Here is a 21771-nt window from a genome sequence, read left to right as displayed (position 1 = left end):
GTATGGAATTCTCCATTTGACGTCAAACCTACGTCATCCCGGTATAAACATAACAGCAGCAGGTGCTCGTTGACAGTGACCAGAACGGTAACATATTGAATTGTTAATTTATCTGTTATACACTTCTATCTTACAAAGGACGGCTTCTATTTAAAACAACGACAGTTGACATGCTTAAACTAAGCATTTTGCTGGTGATCGTACCGGCATTATGTCTTGGGTTTGAGGTGAAAAACCACAATACCAAGGAGGTTGGTGAAGCACTGGATGAAATCAACACAGCTTGCCCAGACATCACCCGTATCTACTCCGTTGGTGATTCTGTCCAGCATCGCCCTCTGAAAGTGATAGAATTCTCTACCTCCCCAGGAAAACATGTGATAGGTAAAGTAACAATTTTATATAGTGAAATTCTTCTGTCTGAAATTTTATATAAATACTATATATATATATATATATGAATACATACATGTGTATTTCACACATTTTATGTCCTAAGGTAGGATTTAGCTCTCAGGGGCATAAAACGGGTTAATTTTTCATTCTGAGTGAAAGGAACGTGTCAAGTGCCTGTGTTTTAGCCTGTGTCAGTGTGTGGTATATATGAATAGATCAGGCCCATTAGGCCTCTTTAAACATGAGAAATAATTAAATGCAGACAGACAAGTTTCAAAATAACATTTTTACATACCCTCATTGACTGTCAGGCTAAAGATTTTTTCCGAAAACATTTTTTAAGTACTAGTATAAAAAAAACATGTTCTTCAATCCTTCACATATTGCTTTCAACTTTTCCATATATAAGTAGTCTGTTAGACTCCGTAGTTTTCAAATTCTGGGGTTTTTTGTTTGTTTTTTTTTTTTATTTAAATGCTTGTCCCTAATTGATACATGTTCAATCTAAAAGAGGTATGACATTGAACTTGTGTAGCTGCCTCTAAAATTTATTCAGATTCAGGTGCTACTGTACGTATGTGTACCTCTATAATGTATTAACATAATATTATCTATTGCAGGTGTGCCAGAGTTTAAGTATGTGGCAAACATGCATGGAAATGAGGTGGTAGGACGTGAAATGCTTCTGAAGCTTGGTATGTACATGTGTGAGGAGTATAAAAAGGGCAACAAGACAATCACCTGGCTCATCCAACACACTCGCATTCATCTCATGCCTACCATGAACCCAGACGGATGGGAGGCAGCTAATAAAAGTCCACTAGAAAAGGTAAAAAAAAGTTATTTCATTGAACAATCAAAGCAAAAAAAATGAATACGGTAAACCTCCGGTTTGTTCGAACAAAATTAAATAAATATTGACGAACCTGTTCGAATTATTCGAAATTATGCTTCAGAAAATAAGCGCGAGTTCGAACTTTTCGAGTCAATATCGGCGAAAATCTCGGCAGAGTAAAATCATTAGACACAAACACATCCATTGTAAATCGGATACGTAATAACGTCGGCCTGAACAATGGCACATTTACAAGTAAGTAAAATGATAGTACAGTATTTCATTTAATTCAATGTTAATTAATCGTTAACGTTCTTCATTTCGCGATAACTATGATGGTTATTGCGCGAAGCCGCTCGGGCAATGCGTAGCTACAGTAGGCCCCAAAACAGTACCGTACACGTTTCATTTGTGACACAAAAGTTAAACATTTGTTCAGTATAATCTTTGCATGGTTATATTTTTTTATCTGAATGAGAAACTATCGCTATATTATTAATATAATAAATGGTCTCTTAAATACATCAAAAGCAGTCTACATAACCTGTTGCGTTTACGAAAGCACTACTGTAAAAATAGGCGATATATGTTGGTAAAATTAGGTCAGAACATCAACATGTCTCCTTTTAAATATGCCCAGTCATATTATCTACCAAGCATAGTTGATACCTGCAAAATTATCCATCACTAATTGGGACACCTGTGGATTGTTTTGACTGGATATGAATGCTTTTCACGTCACTCAGCACGATCGGGCAGCCGATCCTTTCAACTATACCGCAAGCAACACCTCGCGTAGCATGCTTACCTAGTGTGAGGTCGCAGGTTTTCAGGTAATACTTTGATTGGCAGTACTTAAGAGATGTCCAGTCACAATTAAATAATCATAATGCTAAGTTAACACTAGTTATATGTGAAAATTCACGGACGATTTCTTAGTTTGCCATACACAGCACAAATACAAATATCGCATGTTATTTATACATTGTCGGGGCCTACATTTGCAATCAGCTGTCTCGTGCGTGGTGTATTTTGCAATGTAACAAAAACTAAATTAACGCTAAAATATGTGGCATATATTAAATCACAGACGCATTCTAATGATCACGCATACAATCTAATAACCTAAACATGCTTGTTGATCAAATTTAAATCTTGGCATTTTTTATGGGCCGGTCATCTGGGCCGGGTTGTCGCGAGCTTTCAATGGAGTTTGCCGGAAAAAATTTTACTTTACGTTCTTCATTTGACAAGTTCGAACTATGCGAAATGGTGTCTGTTATAAACAGCCAGAGTTCGAACTATTACCAGCTAAAAAATTACTGTTTTTCTAGAAAAAAATGTGTGTTCGAACTATCCGCGTGTTCGAATTAATCGGAGGTTTACCGTAGATAAATGAAGAGATAGACATTTCATTGCAGCCTGCCAAGGATTAAAATGGGAAGCTAGAGTCTTTGCAATCTGGAAATTTTTGTCAAGCTAACAGCTTGGATATCATTTATTACAACATCAGGTAGCTATAGTGTAATCAACTCAGTACACATACAGATAAACTATCTATAGATAATAGATACAGTAATATGCAGCATTTTTTGTATTAAATGCTACGTTGGAACCAACATTTTATTGAAATCTGTACCTAGCCTGATTGTAGATAATGGTTTAAAAGTCATTAAGTGCAAATTTTCTGTCTTCACTTTATGTTAAGGGTGGTCTTTTCTTTGAAATATGGTAGTCCAAAATTGTTTGACATTTTTCTAATTTTTTTTCTTAATAGCTTTTACAATGATACTCATATTTCACAAATTGAATTTGCAACCATCTTGGTCAGAGGGATCAGGTCAACTGTATAAATCTTTCATATCATACTTTTTAAGTAATATTGAAGGAATTTTTACTACATTTGAGCAATAAAGCATCCTTAAGCTTGGATTAAGGGACTAATAATAGGAAATTGGAAGTGAAGGTAAATCTAAAACTATTTATTCAGTACTATAAAAAGGATATAGTGTGCATGACCTATGTACACAGTTGCTGGTAAAATAAACCGATGTCTGGTTTATTATGTCTTATTTGTATAAAGGGGCTAATGCAGAAAGCTTACTATATCATCGTGAACTGTGCAGATTTAAATGAGGTTCTTTTAGTACATATGCATAACTATAATTGGTAAAATGTTAACTACATAACGAGGCTCCGATAACCGAGTCAATTAGAGCACCAGCCATGTTGTGAGTGGTTCAATGATCCTTACCTGTGTTTTTGGTGTCTCTCAGAAAACTGAGAAATGGGCTAGTCCGGCTGTCATGGTTGTGTCCTTGGGCAAGATACTTTACCGTAATTGCTCTGGATGGAATACGACGGGCCTCCCGTATGTTTTTCATTGAGGTAGCTTCCAGCCACTACAAAGAGATTCTGCCACAAAATGGCCCAGGTTGTTCATGGGTCAATAAACCCAGCAGATGAACAAATAAACAAAGAGCTACATAATACCAGAACATTTTGAATGTTGAAGCCCTTTCAAAATGAAATGCAGCATTCGATATATTTGTAATCATAACAGTTTAACACCTCCCTCCCCTTAAACAATAAAACATTGGTCTGTTCGATAACATAATGAACATCAACTTACATTTTATTGATAGTTTAATATAGATTTACTTTTTTGGCCTATTTTCCTGAGCAATATTGTGATTCAACTCTTACATCTTTTGCTATGTATTGGTCAATGTTAAATTAATACCTGTATAAGCGAGGGGATTCGAGACACCTTATTTATTAAGCATTCCAATCCAAAAAATCCAATAGTTCAAAGTTGGCACATCTGTATTATCATGAGAGGCACAGGTAGTGAGCTGGCCTTGGCAAATCAGTTCATAGCGACATACTGACCTGTTTGATGGTCAGAAATTACATTCAGTTTTTTCAAATCACCTGAGATGAAATCTCAAGTGACCTATTGTAATCACCTTTTTTCCATTGCCATGTGTTGTCCATACGATTTACATTTTCAACTTATTCTAATAACCAAGAAGTGTCATACTATTTGGCCAGTAGCATGCTGGGATGAAGGGTTACCAAGTTTGTTCCAATGAATGACCTTGACCTACTTTCAAGGGCACAGGGGGTCGAATATGTTGAAATTTTTGAACAACTTCTTCTCAATACCAAAGAGGCTCAGGATCATGATATTGGGCCAGTATCATGTTTGAATGAAGGGCTTCGGTACAAAGTTTGTTCTAATGAATAACCTTGATCTGATTTCCAAGTCATAGGTCAAATGTGTTAAATGTTGGTTGAAAAACAAAACATCATCTATTAGTGTAATCTGAGGTCTCTGGGCATTTTGTTATTAATGATGTATTGTAGATTTGTATCTTGATATATATGCCTATTGTACATGTGGGAAGCATTGTAGATCTATATTGGGAAGTATTTTAGAATTTTTAGAATATTTTAGAATGTATTTTAGATGACCTGGCCTGTTGGTATTTGTTGTTGTCACCTTGGAGTTGGATCTTTGGAGAAATGTTAGCACATACACATTATATCGGAGGGAATTTCATTTTAACACTTTTGCTGGTTTTAATAGTGTAAGGAAGTTATGACAGATTGCAGTTGTCCTAAATTGAAGTTTAGGTTATTACATATGTGGTAGTGGTGTTTCAATTTATAAAGTTCATCAAGTATCACTTGTTTGTGGTGTTTGACCAATTAATTGAGTAAGAAATCTGTAGTAAAGTTTCGTCAGAATTAACCGACGTAATGATAAATGAAAGAATATTAGCTAATTAGTATAACATGTGTGCAAAACTTGTCACAATCGATCATATATTTGGACACCATATGTATACATACTTGGACAAATGGTTTCATTTCGGGTGATTATGCACCAGTTCATATATATAAAGCAGATCAATAAAGTTTGCGTACACTCTCACCACGTGTAAAGGTGAATAAGGTTTGTGTATCATCCCAGATCATTATACTGGTTCGGTGGCGTGCTGTAGTGTTAATAATATCTAGATATATTGGACATTCTCATAATATATCTATTATATAAATCTATTTTCATTTTACGTGTTGCGTAAAAATAATTCAATGCTTTTGATCTTCTCATCTTTTAATAAATAACACATGCACAGCTCTCCCGGATATGACAAAACATTTGGAAATAAAATTACGCCTACAAATCTACTCATTGTTACAGTGTGTAATTATAGTAGCTATATAATATACATGTATATATATTTAGTCCAACAAATTCTGACTTGACACAGTAGGTAAGCTTTCAATATCCCATTCTACATCATCAGTCAATGATTCTTTTTTGTTTTTTGTTTTTTTTCCCAATTTTGATTTTAAATCATAATCACACATAATATATTGCTGAAAGTATAGAAACAAAATTATGCCTTCTTGTTAAATCCTTGTCATCAGTGGGTGGGTGTGTGTATGTTCAGTATATACTGACTCTATGGCACTGATCTGATTATAATCTAACTCAATAATCAATAGAAGCAATAGTTACAAGCCTGGCAATCTTCTACCCACGCAGCCTGGCTGTAGTCCTGACAACAGTCCACGTACATCCTGGTAAAGAGAGGGGGTGTGATATTCAGGATCAGACACCTAATCAATTGTTTGATGTGTATGTCAGTTCATGTAAAGAAAACAAACATTATTATCATTAATATTTACAAGTTGTGTTCAGGTTTTGGAGTGAGTAGTAATTTGAAAATTTGATAATTTGATGACAAAAACAGGAAGAATTTTATTTTGTGTGTAAAACAAACAAGAAAATGTTGTAGATGACAGAACTGTCCCTATGCCATATCTGACCAAATTATTCCTTACATAAGCCACATTTAATTCCTTCTCATGATATAAGCAACATGTAAAGAAGACTTCATGCAGAGGATGTGTGTGCCTATCTCAAGTAAATAATGTATAAAATGCATACACTGGTACATGTATTATCTATTGTATGATAGTGATATTGAAAGGGTTCATTTGGGCCTGCAAAAAAGGAGAAAATGAAGGTTACATATTTTGTTATTTCATAATTTATTATTATACTCAGATGTCCCAAAACGAGAGTGATAGCACTGCAAAGCTCTTTATCCAAGAAACCCTCATCCATATATTCATATATTTTGTATCTTGGTGTTAGGTCCTATGCCTGTATATCCATATCATTAATTATACATAAATTGAAATAAAATTAATATCCGATAGTCACTTCTGGTAAAAGATTTGAAAGTAATTAACCCATAAATAATTCTTGTTATGCTATTTATTAAGATCTACTGATCATGATAGGATGCTCTTGAAAATTGCAATTGATGATCAGTCATTAGTTTAGAATGCCAGGATCAAGAAGGATGTTGATGTGCATGTCATAGTTCGAACTTTTTGGATATTAAAGATAGCTACAATATCCCATTTTGTATTTTATGTATGACACAGTGTGATCAGCCAGTAACTTAATATATTGTACAAGTTCAGATAAAAACCGATTTCTTTCTTTATGATCAATTATATATAAAAGTCCCATACATATATGACCAAACATATTTTTACAGACATATTATTATTAAAATCCAAATGACAAATAGGGACTTTGATATGTTTACTGTATATAGCAATACTTGTTATTTGTAATGCTGGAGGTGTCCTTAGGTTTAAATGTGCTCTATAAACTTACCAGTGTTCTCTATTCATACTATAAGTAGTAAGTTATTGTTAGGTGTCATGTATTATCATATATTTGTATTTTTAGGTCGGAGTACTTTTACTTTAATGTGTCTGTGTACACATTTGCCTATAGGTACATTTCACAACAAAGAGTTCGTGACTTACGGCTACTAAGGGCTCTCATTGTATAAATAGTCACAATATCACATTTACCTGGTAGACACGATTACCCTGCAGAAGTTTTCTGAAAAGAAACACAGAATCCTTTGTGTTAATTAGATCAGGAATACACCAGTCCTCTAGTGTTGATAACCCTCTATTATTGGTGACCCTCTAGTGTTGATAACCCTCTAGTGTCGATAACCCTCTAGTATTGGTGACCCTCTAGTATTGGTAATCCTCTGGTATTGGTGGCCCTCCAGTCTTGGTAACCCTCTAATGTTGGTGACCCTCTAGTCTTAGTAGTATTTGTGACTTTCTAGTCTTGGTGATGTGGTAAAATTCTTGCAATTGTATTCAAATAGTGTGTAGGGTAATATTAGGGCAGCATCTGTGGCAAACCCAACAACACATATAATGAATAGTACAAAAGACAAAGGAAATGGTCTGTATATTTAGATGTAAATTCAGCAATATAGTATATGTCAAATTATTTTTGTCCTTTTGGGACTCTTCAGTGATGTTAGAGTGTGGAAATCCAGAAAGGATGAAAATTAGCTTGACCTGTAAACAAATGTTGAAATATAACCAAAAAAAAGGGGGAGGGGGAAGGGGCGCACAAACCCAAATTCAATAGATTAATTAAAAAAAAAATTATTTGATAATTTTGAAACAGAATTAGATACATTCTGAACAGACCTGGTGCAATTATTCATGATAATTTTTAGAATGGTGCATGTATTTATATAATTAGGACATACAAATGAAATGAAGACATGTTGTCAAATGCCCAAATATAATATGAACAAGAACTTTCCATGTTAAGGTGGTGATAACAAAAGCAGTATATTACACTCATGTATAGAATTAAGGCATGTATCAAAATATAATACAATTCAGTGCAGCTTCAACCTATTGTTATACTTGCAATGAAGAAGGATACATATAGTACAATAGGTAATCGCTATGTTAATTTGTCAATACATCCGTGCATGCATACATCCAAGTTTGTGTAAGGTATCGCTTGAACCCCAGCTGGATAGATTTAGTTCATATTCACACCATCTAGTTCAACACCTGATATGATTTTGGTTAAAAGTCAAAGGTCACGTGTGCACTTATATGTGATCCCCTGCTAGCTGCTTACTTTGCTTTTAACACATGTACAGCCTGGTCTCACATACCCTGGATTATATAAAATGTATTGAGGGCTTGCCTAAAAGTTCATTGATAGTAGCAACTTGAAGTATTAAATCTACTGAATTTTAATTAAAGGGTGTAACAGGATAGGCAGTGATATATTTCTGTTTTGAATAAACACAAACACACATAAAACAAAAATTGGTCACTGAATGATTTTAATTGTTATCAAATAAGAACGTGACATGTTATAAATGATCCATTTTATAACTTATTTATTTGTACACTAACCTCAACATAGCCCCCTACCATCTTGTACCTACATACGTACCACCAATTATCAGGCATGCAAAGTGCTCAAGCAGCTTCATTCCTTCAGGGATTTTGATCAAATTTCACACAAATTGAGTTCAAGGTTTTTGGGTTAAGGTCATGGTTCCACTGTTACTATTTTAAGGGTTTAAAGGGGAGGGGCAGTAGACGATATGTATTCTTGTATCCTTTATATCTTAGTAGAATACTCTAATAACCTTATGTGATTTTCTCTTTATAATGTATGATACATAAGTAAGAATTCCACATGTCAACTTTTCCGTGTCTCCATCACTATAAAAATGTTCCAGGCGAATATATGGCGTTATTATTTAAGATTTAACCATCAAATTTGAATAGAAAATTTTCACTTTCAGAATGGTCAACATGACTGGCTCAAAGGACGGGCAAATGCACACAATGTGGACTTGAACAGAAACTTCCCAGATTTAGACAGGGTTATCCGTCAGAGGAATGGGCCTAACAACCATGTAGAAAATGAAAAAGAGGCTTTGAAAACTCCAAATGTAAGTTGTGAAACAGAATATCATGACTTTAATACAAAAAGTCATCTTAAACTCCTGAATATTGAAATATTTAGTTAATATACATTGAGATTGTATAGCTTTTGAAAACAAGAAAATATTGTCCTATATTTTACAGTTTAAAAACAGAAAAAACAGACTTCCATTTTAACATATACAAATGTACATGTTTATCTTTCATCATGGCAGAAATGTATATATTCTTAAATAAAACCATGACACATTTCCCATCTCTGCGAGGATTGCTCCCTAAGATAGGTTTATCTTAATTATGAGTTTATGCCACTTGAATGGAAAGTCATTTAAAATTGTTGTTTTACTGACCAGAATGGTTTCTCTACTCAATACTATTGGATGACATTATATATTCTAATGCTGTATATCTGTCGGCATTACATAAACAGATATAACAATGAAACCTTTTTACTATATCCTCAACCACCACAATAGATTGGTTTTTTATGGCCAAGGAAATCTCTGTTCGACAGGAATTATCTCATTATAAATAGCCGCCATTATAGTTGTATCTGACCATATGGCAGATTGTTAACCGTTCCCATATATATACAAGAAGCATTAGTGTCATATCTGACGGAAGGCTGTATAACAGATATGAGGGAGTGTTTGATTGCTTTCCATATGTAGATACAATTATTGATTAGTACATTGTGATCAGTATGACAGGTGGCTATGGTGTATAGAGAGGATATCTAACATTGTCTTCAGTAATACCAAATATATTTCAAAGAGTGGGGCTAATATTTTGATATTTTTCACGAGTGCATGACAACGGCTCACAAATGTATGCCAAATTGTGACGTTATAAGTTATGTATTCTATCTTACATCATATATGATGTCATATAAAATAACGTATTAAAAATATCTCATTTATAGAATGAATAATTTTTGATGTTTCAGTGGTAAAAATGTATATAACTGACTGTAGTATATATATATATATATATATAGCCAATAGGGATTTATCCTATCACATGCCATAGGGTAAGCAACATAATATAGGTATGGCATTACATATCTGATGTTATTTGTAAATTCTCACTCAGAAAGCATCAGTTTATGTCTGAATAAAGATTGGGCAAGTAAATTAATAAAATTAGTATCAAATACAAATGTATAAGAAAGCTACAGTACCAATATTATCTGGGAGAGGGGAACATTATGTCATATAGAGGGGTAGTAATTAAAAGGTCACTTGTTTTTAGATATCAGTGATCTGGCAGGTTGGTACATGGAAATTCTGTTTAATTCAGGAAATGACACAATTGTAAAGTATAAGTGATACAAAATTACGAATACATGTATATAAAATATTGAGGTGCAACTTTTTAAGGAGAGAGGTTTCGCATGTCACTGGGACTGACATCTGATGTTATCACACTTTCACTTCAATAGAGGCAAAATTAAATCATGATTATTGTTGTTATTGCAGCTGCAGCCAGAGACAAAAGAACTAATTCGTTACATCATGGAGAACCCTTTTGTACTATCGGCTAATCTGCATGGTGGGGACCTGGTAGCTAACTATCCTTTTGATGAGAGCTTGCTCAGGGGAGTATCGAAGTATGCAGGGGCACCAGATGACGAAACTTTCAGGTACAGTATATACTCCGTTTGGGTAACTTACAAAATTTCTGGTGATAGTTAGCTATGAATTTTGATAGAATATATAAGAAACACAAAGCTAGAAATTCTGTTTAGCCCTTATATAAGGTCTAAACAGGTGTAGGCATGCTTTTAATATACATATAAAGGAAAAAAAAGAGAACTCCATTTTATGGCTGTTGCATTTTCAAAGCCAAGTTTCTACATAACGGACAAGATAGATGATTTACCTCATTGTAGTGTACGACAATACCAAAGTATTATGTACATTTTATAAACCTAGAACCTAGATGATAAAAACAAATACTTCACTACTGTTTTGAGATTTCTCTGACATATTACACATACATGATATTTTATATTCATATCGCAAAGACAAGATATTATATATTGATATCACACAGACATAATATTTCATATTGATATCACACAGACATGATATTTTATATTTATATCACACAGACATGATATTTTATATTTATATCACACAGATATGATATTTTATATTTATATCACACAGACAGGATATTATATATTTATACCACACAGACATGATATTTTATATTTATATCACACAGACATGATATTATATATTTATATCACACAGACAGGATATTTTATGTTTATATCACACAGACATGATATTTTATATTTATACCACACAGACATGATATTTTATATTTATATCACACCAACATGATATTTTATATTTATATCACACAGACAGGATATTATATATTTATACCACACAGACATGATATTTTATATTTATATCACACAGACATGATATTATATATTTATATCACACAGACATGATATTTTATATTTATATCACACAGACATGATATTATATATTTATATCACACAGACAGGATATTTTATGTTTATATCACACAGACATGATATTTTATATCTATATCACACAGACATGATATTTTATGTTTATATGCCACGGACATGATATTTTATATTTATATCACACAGACATGATATTATATATTCATATCACACAGACATGATATTTTATGTTTATATGCCACGGACATGATATTTTATATCTATATGCCACAGACATGATATTTTATATTTATATCACACAGACAGGATATTTTATATTTATATCACACAGACATGATATTTTATATCTATATGCCACAGACATGATATTTTATATTTATACCACACAGACATGATATTTTATATTTATACCACACAGACATGATATTTTATATTTATACCACACAGACATGATATTTTATATTTATATCACACAGACATGATATTTTATATTTATACCACACAGACATGATATTTTATATTTATATCACACAGACATGATATTTTATATTTATATCACACAGACATGATATTATATATTTCTATCACACAGACAGGATATTTTATGTTTATATCACACAGACATGATATTTTATATTTATACCACACAGACATGATATTTTATATTTATACCACACAGACATGATATTTTATGTTTATATCACACACAGACATATTTTATATTTATATCACACAGACAGGATATTTTATGTTTATATCACACAGACATGATATTTTATGTTTATATGCCACAGACATGATATTTTGTATTTATATAACACAGTTTTGATCAAATATATTAGTAAAACATAAATTTTTTTAAAAAGGTATACAGCAATTCATACAACTCCACTGGAGTGATGAACACAGAGTTTCTAAAAACATCTGTTAGACTTTTAAAGTATTTCCATTTGTACACCTGTAAATCTGATTTGATGCTGATCATTTTATATGACCATGGGAAATATACTGGTATATAGAATCTTAAATGAGTTTCATTTGAGATTTAGTTTGAGATTTAGTGAAAAAAAGTTTTTGTATTTCTGCAAGCTCAGAAATTTTCAATTTTGACAGCTTTCAAAGCCAAAATATGGCAGGCTTAAGTGGAGACAATTCAGGATATCATTTCATTGTCTGTGTTATGACATCAAAATCAATTTCTGAATAGCTCATGTACAGCAAATGAAAAGCACCAAAGGGTATATAACACTACAGTAGTGACAGATGCAAAAATGTTACATAGGTAAACTCTCTGGATAACAGACCAATTATGTGGTAAAAAACCACATTGAGGAAAAAAAGAAGCTTCACTTCTGAGTTGGAAGTTTTGCATCTTGCATGTAAATATATAGCAATAAACTTTTTAGTATCATACGGTCAAAAATCACATGGGATCATCAGTGTCTATTCAAAATAATTTAATATTTTAGTAAAATGTCCACAAAATGCTGTAGCATATTGATACAATTTTACAGGTACCTGGCTCTCAGTTATTCCCTTTACCACACTCTGATGGCAAAAGACCATCCCACATGTGACATGTCTGGTGACGATGACTTCGCCAAACAGGGAGGGATCACCAACGGAGCAGCCTGGTATTCTGTAGCTGGAGGTAAAGTTTAACATGGATACAACTAGTGTGTGAATCCTGTGGCTAGTTGATCATTAATCAGTAGGTTCACTTGATATTCTGTTGCTGGAGGTAAAGTTTAACAGTGTAACACATTTCTTTTTTCAGTACAAGTTTGCATATCAATCACCTAGGGTCAAACATGAGGTCATTGTTACTATATATAGAATTTTGATGTCAATACTCAACAGACTTAATTAATTACCTGATGTCCTAATTAGAAACGTAGTACACTTACAGCCATCATCTCTTGTACAAGTTCAGGTTCCTCCAGATATTGAAATAGGGGCCACTGTTACTATAAATAAATTTCTGATATCCTCACTGTACCAACTGAATGAATTTTCTCATAATTCTGGAACTCCATACACTACTCACATCTGTCATCTCTCAGGTGAATTTGGGTTTAAATCTCCTGGGGTCAAACTTAAGATGACTAGGTAAATTTGGGTTTAAATCTCCTGGGGTCAAACTTGAGATGGCTTCTAGCTGCTAGTTTACTACTATAAATAAATGTTTGATGTCCTCACTCTACCAACTTCATTAATTATATATGATTGTCCTAAAACTTTGTGAACTTGTTCACAACTATGATCTCTTGAATGAATCATGGGATATATATAGTTCTGTAACTTCTAACTCTTACAACTTTTATCTCTTGTTATCATATTACTGGTAAGCAGTGTTTTCCTTAACGACGTTGTGATTAGTCAGTTATAACCAACTGTTCTTGCATATTGGTCAATGTTGAATTGCAAGGGGATTTGTATCACTTGAGATGCCTCGATAACATATCATTATTCTCATATTACTTTTGACTGTAGGTATGCAGGACTTCAACTATGCAGCAAGCAACTGTTTTGAGATTACTGTGGAGCTTGGTTGTGACAAGTTTCCCAAGGACGAAGCCAAATATTGGATACAGAACAAGGAATCACTAGTCAACTTTATGTTGCAGGTTAGGGAAATTTAATGTTATAAATTAATATCATTAATATTTTTGTAGAAAAAGAAATAGAAAATTACTTGCAGAAAAAAGAAACGAAAGTTCCTTTTTGATAGTTATTATTTTACATGCTTCTTTGATGATGTGCACATGGTGTGGGTTTTTCAATTATTTCATCATTACTGAAAACATTTTGATGATTTTTGTTGTCCTATCACAGTCGATGTTTGCATGAATACCGTTAAAACAAGGGTACCCTTCACAGTTTCCTGATTCAGTCGCTGCTCTTACTCTCCTTAACATTGACCCCATAAAGGTGTTTATTGCCCTTTGAGGGATGTTATTCCACTCCTGAATAAGATCCTGTGTGAGTTGGGCGACATTATATAGGACGTTGACGCACGTCCTAACCCTCCTGTCTAGCTTGTCCTACAAATGCTTGATTGGGGACATATCTGGACAGTATGGTAGCCAATCCATAATTGGAACGTTGTTGTGAGCCAGAAAGTCCTGGCAAACCCTTGTGGCATGGGACCTCGCATTGTCTTTCTGCCACGTAATGTAATGATATCCCTGCCCATACCATAACAGACCCTCCCCCAAATCTGTTGCTTTCTATTATGCAAGGGTCAGATTATCACTCACCACGACGTCGATAGACACATTGTCATCCATCTGACCTGTAAAGGGTAAAGCGTGACTTGTCAATGAGCAACACATGTCTCGAATGGGCCAAACGAAACAAGAATATCTGCATGTGCAAGCAGCCACTGCATTTAATGTTGGTGTTCTCTCTGCATAAGCAGCAGACCAACATAAGGACAGCGTGGCCTTAAATGAAACTCTCATGAATTTGACGTCCCTGTCTGAAATTGGTTACCATGGTATGAGAGACGTTTGCCTCTATCCTGATGTCGCAACATAATGCGCAGGCCTCCGCTCGTCGGACAGTCACCCAATTTCCATGTGGCTCTGAGATGCCAAGTAGACGGGATATTATTGTCTCATGTACGCCATCTCACTGGGCTACATGATGTTACAAATGCCTCTGCATACAATTATCAGAGCGATTGCCCTACCCCTATCGACTTCACTCAATCATGGCATTTTGCTGTACAATGCTTGGAATAGAAATGTTGTGTAATTGATCTGTACATATGGTGATAACCTGGATGGGCACTTTCTTGAAAACTCTGCTGAACATGCAGTAGTGAGCTGGGTCACTCAACTGAATTTTAACTGAAGAACATTTGTGAATTCAGCCCACATGTCCGAAAGTTAAATTAGAAATACTGAATTTGCGTTTCTTTTTTCTGCTTGTATACATTTTCATGTTGTCATTTTAAACTGTTTACCAATAAGGTACAAGTATGATACTAAATCTTTTTATTGTTATCAATATAATATATTTCATTACAAATTGGAATTAATGAGAAAGCAGTAACATTTTTAAACTTTTCAATAAAGGTTATCATAAACACATTGCATAGTATATCAATACTTTACTATGCAAAACCATACTTACGCTGAATATAGTTTGAACACAACTTCACATGTGTTTACCAAAATTTACCAAAAAAATATTCTGTTTATTTAAGATCCACATTGGAGTGAAGGGAGTAGTGAAAGATGGTGTAACCATGAAACCACTGAGGGATGTAACTATTAAAGTTTTCAAAAAGACGCCAGAAACAAGGGAAGGCAGGACGTACATAGCACACGACATCACCACCTGTAAGTATTAAAACAACTTCTACAGAAGTTCTATAACAGTGTTAGTGCCTCAGTATGTATATTTGACCTGAAAGTGATAGTAACAGTAGTACATGGTGATGGCATACCGGGGTGTGTGTATACTAGGAACAAATTCACAGAAGTGCTCTGTTAGTGATACCAGGAGAGGTACATTTGCAAATGATAAATAAGTCTGGTATCTGTGGTTCTTCGTGGCTTAATGGTACAACTAGTATATAATTATATTGATTTCTAATGATAGATAAAATCATGGCCCTAATAGAAAAAAAATAGGTGTTGCATAATTCCAATCAATGTACATGTTATTATATGATTACCTACGTACCTCTTCTTTACATGTACTTAAGTGTAATCTCATAGCCACCAAGGCACATTCCATGACAATAAATGGTGTTACTTTTGTGTGGTTTCAGTCAAGGATGGGGACTACTATCGTCTGCTTGTTGACGGAACCTACATGATTGTCGCTGAAAAACCGGGATATACCAGCCAGAAACAGAAAGTGATTGTGAAAAACCATCCTCTCAATGAAGCTTTAAAATTAGACTTCATTCTGATGCCAGAGACATCAAATGGAAACACGGTAAATACTACTGATCTCTTAAACTACTGAAGTTTGTTTTGGTAATGGTGAGAAGATGCACAGAACAGAATCAAATTACCACATGTCTTAATTTGAAATTTCCCGAGTTGTCATGTACATTATATATGGATAAAACTGGTTGATATAAATGTGTTACCTGTATATATATCTTACAACCCACTCCACATGGACACCAAACTTTTTTCTCACTATATATATATATACAGTACATTCCAGTTAATCGGGTAACGCTTAATCAGGTATTTCGTTTAATTGGGTAAAATTTCAAAAACCAAAACCATTTTCTCTTAAATCATGTTAAAAAAATTTGTTTAATTGGGTTGGAAAAGTCGTATTTTTCGGTTATTCGAATACGATAATTTGACAAAAAAAAATAGAAATGCTCCAATTTTCACGAAAGTCATCACGTATTTCTTTAAGTTTTAGACATTTATCAACAAATAGGGTAATTTAGATGGTTAAAATGGCTTATTAATATTATTTGGCAACACTATCTAAGGAAAGACTGGAGGCAAGTGTGAAATATAAGATAAAGTGAGTTAAATATCAGATATCGCAAAGAAGTGTGTGTCATGTGGTATTTTAATCTTTTCATTTGCTTGTAGGAAATGAATTTTGAGAAACTAGGCAGTGGAAGAACTGGCCTAAGCAATAAATACAAGGAATCTGAGTATGCTGACTACCTCCGACGTCTACAAAGAGTCCTCCAAAATCGCCAGGACCAAGGTTAACTCAAGCCTTGAAAACAGCACAGGCACAACCTGAGCTATTGTTAAGTCTGTTTTTAATAGAAATCGTATGGTATTATATAAATATAAACCATGAAAAGTTTTGTCATCCTGGAAAAAGGCTACATCAAACATGAATTATGTTTGCTTAACTGGTTGTTCGAGTACAGATCTGGAAATATTTTCAAAATTAAACAGAAATCATCCATGCCTAACTAGTCACATCAAAAAAACATGTTTCGTGTGGTTTGCATGGATAGAAGTTGGAAAATATCTTCAGATTTGTCACTTATGACTTTCATGAAATCAATCAAAAGAACTAGAATTCCACCACAAATACATTCCACCAGTTTCTATCTTAAACAGCAACAAAAAAAAACATTATTTGAATTTTATTTGTTGAGAAGTTATCATAATTTGAACATCATTAATAATCACATATGCAGTATGTCTGAAAGACCCTTTTAAGTTTAAAACCTCTTCAAGGTTTCTGCATTAAGGAATGGACTCAGATTTCTTTCAAGATTGATGTAATTTTCCTTTTTGCTTTATTTCATGAAAGCCTATGACAATACAGACAATACATAGTAACGGAACATTACTGAGGTACATATGTAACATTCCCTTTCTATGGTAAAATGGCATTTTTTACTGGATTTTCATTTATAAAAGAACTAACACATCAGTAGTAATTATTTTTGTGGTAGAAGGGAAGTCTAATTAGTACTAGGGTAATAGGGAAAATAAATATATTCAGTAATAATCCTCAATTGCATGCTAGATAAATTTATTTAGATGGAGTTAAAATTAGGGGTAACTTGTGGAGTTATCTCCCCTTTTCTTTCTAAAGAATGAGGGAAATTAATTGTATTACCCATCGTAAACATTACACTGGTAAAATGTATATGGTAATTAAATGATAGTTATCCTGGTTAATGGTAAATATATTGCCCGGTGCATTAAAAATACCAACAAAAAACATTCCCCCAAAAGATGGGGTGGTTCAGTTATAGAATTTATTTAAAAGGGGAATACATCTTGGTAGGGAATCTCACAGGACAATATTATTTATGTCATAGAGATCTTAAACGTTACTTGTTATATTTCAAATATTATTGAAATGTTAATATTGAAGATTGCCATTTATTGATACCCGCAGTAAGGGGTGACTAGTCAAATCTCATAAATACACTGTCTCTCTTGATGAGGGTGGTGTTTTGATAGCTTTATCTTATTTTAGAATAAACTTATGTTGTATAAATTCCAATAATTTAATTTTAAGGTCACCTGAGAAGAACTTTATTCTTATCACATTTTGTCTGAAATGCATCGTTTGCCCTGAACTAATTTAAATTTTCGACTTCTATTAAACCCATGTACTAATTTCAATGAAATTTTGCAGAAATCTCAAATGGCCAGAAACCTCCAATGGCCAAAGGTCAACTAAGATTGTGAATTATATGATCTCCACCCCCAGAGGCCTGAGGGGTGGGGCAAAAATCTCCTTTTCAATACCCAGATAAGATAGAATCAAATAATCTTCATAAAGGAAGGCTCTTAAGGTGTTTAATCAATATTGTGAATTTCATGACCAGGGGTTTCATGTTTGCCCCTGGGGAGGAGGTAAACTTTACTAGAGTTTATTTAAGGATATAACATCTTTGAGCATGATTTGTTTAATTGCCATTGGAGATAATACAATCTTGGTTAGAATGTTCAGATGGGATGGCAGTTCAATGGTATGCACATGATGGCTCTAACTGACTACCAGCGGTGGATGGGCGGGGCTAAGAAGGGCTAAATTGACAGAAATATTTCAGAACACAGGTGACCGTTAAGGCCAATAGGCCTCTTGTGATAGACATTGTTTTATATTCAATTTTTACAGGGTCTATCTTTTAAATCTTTCCTAACTGTTTCTGATCAGCAGTAAATCCATTGTATTTAAAATCAATTTTGCGATGTCTATTGGCATACATTATCGTGATTGTTGTTTGGTATATTTCATACCTGTGTAAAGATGTTATGAAAACTATTATTTAAATGATATTGTAAGATGTGTTAAACATTGACATGTTAAATCTTTGTAATATACATGTATTACAAACACACTTTTTGAACGTCTTATAAGATTGATGGCAAATCTACATTTTTGCATGTTAAAATGAATAACATTATCATGCATAGAATGGTTGTTATATGGATATAGAGTTGTTATGAAAAAATCCTGAGGTTGTAATATGTTCAAAACAAGTGCAATAATCACACCTGTTATTTCATTATCCAGCTGTGGTATAGACTGCAGTTTGTAGAATTATTGTTACCATGTTCGACCTAATAAGCACACCTGTCCCTATAAGCAAAACCCCACCTTTTTTGGGAAAAGTGGATGGGTGTCGTAATTAAACATATAAATAGTTCCTAACTTCACTGATCTGCTAAAATAATCTTCAGTCTTTTGACCAAAGATGAAATCGTTTTCATAATACAGTGTATAAAAGTATGTAAATGAAGAAAACAGTTGTCACCCATTCTCACAGAAATTTGTCTCTTTACATTGTTTTATCAAGCCCACCCCTTTTGTGTTTGTGTAAGTGTACTGTACTTATTAGGTCGAATACATTATTGTTTCTGAAAAAGCAGCACAGGTAGGTCAGGAATAATCTGACTTTATTTAGAAACAGAACATTCACCATTTCGTTGGCTATTGTAATGTAATTGTTTTATTATTGTTTACTACTGGATTAGATTTGATTTCTAAGAGTTCCTTTGCAATCAATGTAAAAAATATTCAATTCGGCAAAAAAGTCAAATAAGTTTGAATTGATTTAAAATATTTTGAAAATCACTGTCTCTATATGATGCTATTAGTGATGAAAAGTCCTGGTCCAGTTGCTAAGAAATGTAAGGCCATGGCCTTCTTACAAAATTTGAAATGCAACTTTTGACATAATTCTATTGCTTCATTGTATGTAAAGGTCACTTAATTTCCAAAGTGAAATTACTAAATTGTATTTTAATGAAGTTACAAACAACAGTTCAATTATTTAGGAATTGTCACATTCCTTGTAGCTGGTGAATGTGGAAACATTACATCCTTGTACACTATAATGATATTCCTGGTGAATGTTGTTTTAAATTTAAGTGATATAACTGGTTGTTTAGAGTTGATGAACAAATGCATGACTGTCAGTGTTGTCAAGTGATGAACTTTGAAGTAGTAGATTGATATAGTTTTATATATTCTTTATATATTATACACAAGTTGTGGGACTGTCCTCAATCATGAAACTGATTTTTTTAATGAAAAATGTCCAATATCACAGGTAGATAGCCATTTATTCAGTGTTGAAAATCTGAACCTTTGAAAAAAAATGTTATGGCAATTCCCCAACTATTGTCAATATGGCAAATTGAAGATTTTTGAAGACATCCCAAACATCTACCTGCACAGATTGATTTCTATTCAGGCTTATATATAGGCACAATTTTTACCCTTGAATAATGGTGCAATTCAATAGGGGTCAAACAATATATTTTTTTACCTGTCAGTTGTTTCATAATTTGGTTCAGGATATTATTGATCAGATTTTGAATTTCATATTATTTCGAATAATACACTGATAAAAGAAAACAAAAATCATCAATACTGTTAGGTATAGTTTTATCACACAATAGTGTTTTGAGTCACATGTCATGAAAAGACTTTTTTTATAAATATCCTACTTTGCAATTATTTTCACCTAAAGCTTTAATAAGTACATCCATCGAGAAATTTACATTTTGCATTTTTACCGAAAGATTTAAACCAAATCATCTCAACTGAAAACCAGTCTTTCCCTGATCGACCAAATTTGTTAGCATTACACTTTTGAACAAATGACAAAACAGACATGTTGCACGAAATACAATGTAAACTCATTAAATCAAGAACAAATGATATGAACAGAAAGGACCTAGATATTCCTAGAGAAAAATCAATGTGACTATCTTAACTTTATTTATGTCCACCAGTTTATTACCGTACTTAAATCCGACGCCTGTCCACAATTTTTTAAGATGACATCTCCAATGTGTTGACATTTTATTGTCTTCACTTAAAATCAAATGATTCCTCAAAGATTATGTGAATATATTGTTTATAAATAACCCACCAAAATATAATTGATGTATCAGCACATGTAAGGGTTAGACTATCTCTAATATACTAGTGTTACCAAAGAATGAAGAACACAATATTATAATTGTAGAGAGAAGAGAAGTGCTGCATTGACCTTTACAAAGACAACCAAATAGTGTTCAGAACAAGTGTTTTACATCATTTTAATACTGTGAGAGCTTACATCCGAAGGAACAATCTAAATATTTAAATTTTATAATTTTATTGTTTTGTTTCAGTAGTCGTGTTATATCGTCTGTGATATGTAATAAAATCTCGTTAGTGCAGACATTTGTGTTGGTTTGTTTCTTGAAAATTTCTTTTGTAAAATCTTTATTTACCCCTGTGACCTTGAAGTAGATAAAGGTCATCCTTTTGAACAAACCTAGTTGCCCTTCATCCA

At 33.3% G+C, this 21771-nt stretch overlaps 1 protein-coding gene across 1 annotated transcript; it reads left to right on the top strand.

Moving 5' to 3' along the window:
• Positions 1 to 44: 44 nt before the first annotated feature.
• Positions 45 to 21657, top strand: LOC117332941 (carboxypeptidase E-like). The gene is made up of 9 exons (XM_033892026.1): positions 45 to 384; positions 1017 to 1225; positions 8917 to 9066; positions 10537 to 10700; positions 13022 to 13158; positions 14001 to 14134; positions 15721 to 15856; positions 16291 to 16460; positions 17087 to 21657. The coding sequence occupies exons 1-9, from the start codon at positions 171 to 173 to the stop codon at positions 17210 to 17212; spliced, it is 1440 nt and encodes a 479-aa protein (XP_033747917.1). The 5' UTR covers positions 45 to 170; the 3' UTR covers positions 17213 to 21657.
• The last annotated feature ends 114 nt before the right edge of the window (positions 21658 to 21771 follow it).

The sequence above is a fragment of the Pecten maximus genome, chromosome 1, assembly GCF_902652985.1.
Source record: "Pecten maximus chromosome 1, xPecMax1.1, whole genome shotgun sequence".
Taxonomy (NCBI): domain Eukaryota; kingdom Metazoa; phylum Mollusca; class Bivalvia; order Pectinida; family Pectinidae; genus Pecten; species Pecten maximus.
The sequence above is the reverse complement of the archived record's forward strand: the minus strand, read 5'-3'. Positions and strand labels throughout refer to the sequence as shown.

Excerpts from the sequence above, each read along its gene's own strand:
- LOC117332941 (XM_033892026.1), top strand. The coding sequence starts at position 171 with ATGCTTAAACTAAGCATTTTGCTGGTGATCGTACCGGCATTATGTCTT. Across the intron at positions 1,226-8,916 it reads ATAAAAGTCCACTAGAAAAG|AATGGTCAACATGACTGGCT; the intron begins GTAAAAAAAAGT and ends TTTCACTTTCAG. Across the intron at positions 10,701-13,021 it reads CCAGATGACGAAACTTTCAG|GTACCTGGCTCTCAGTTATT; the intron begins GTACAGTATATA and ends ACAATTTTACAG.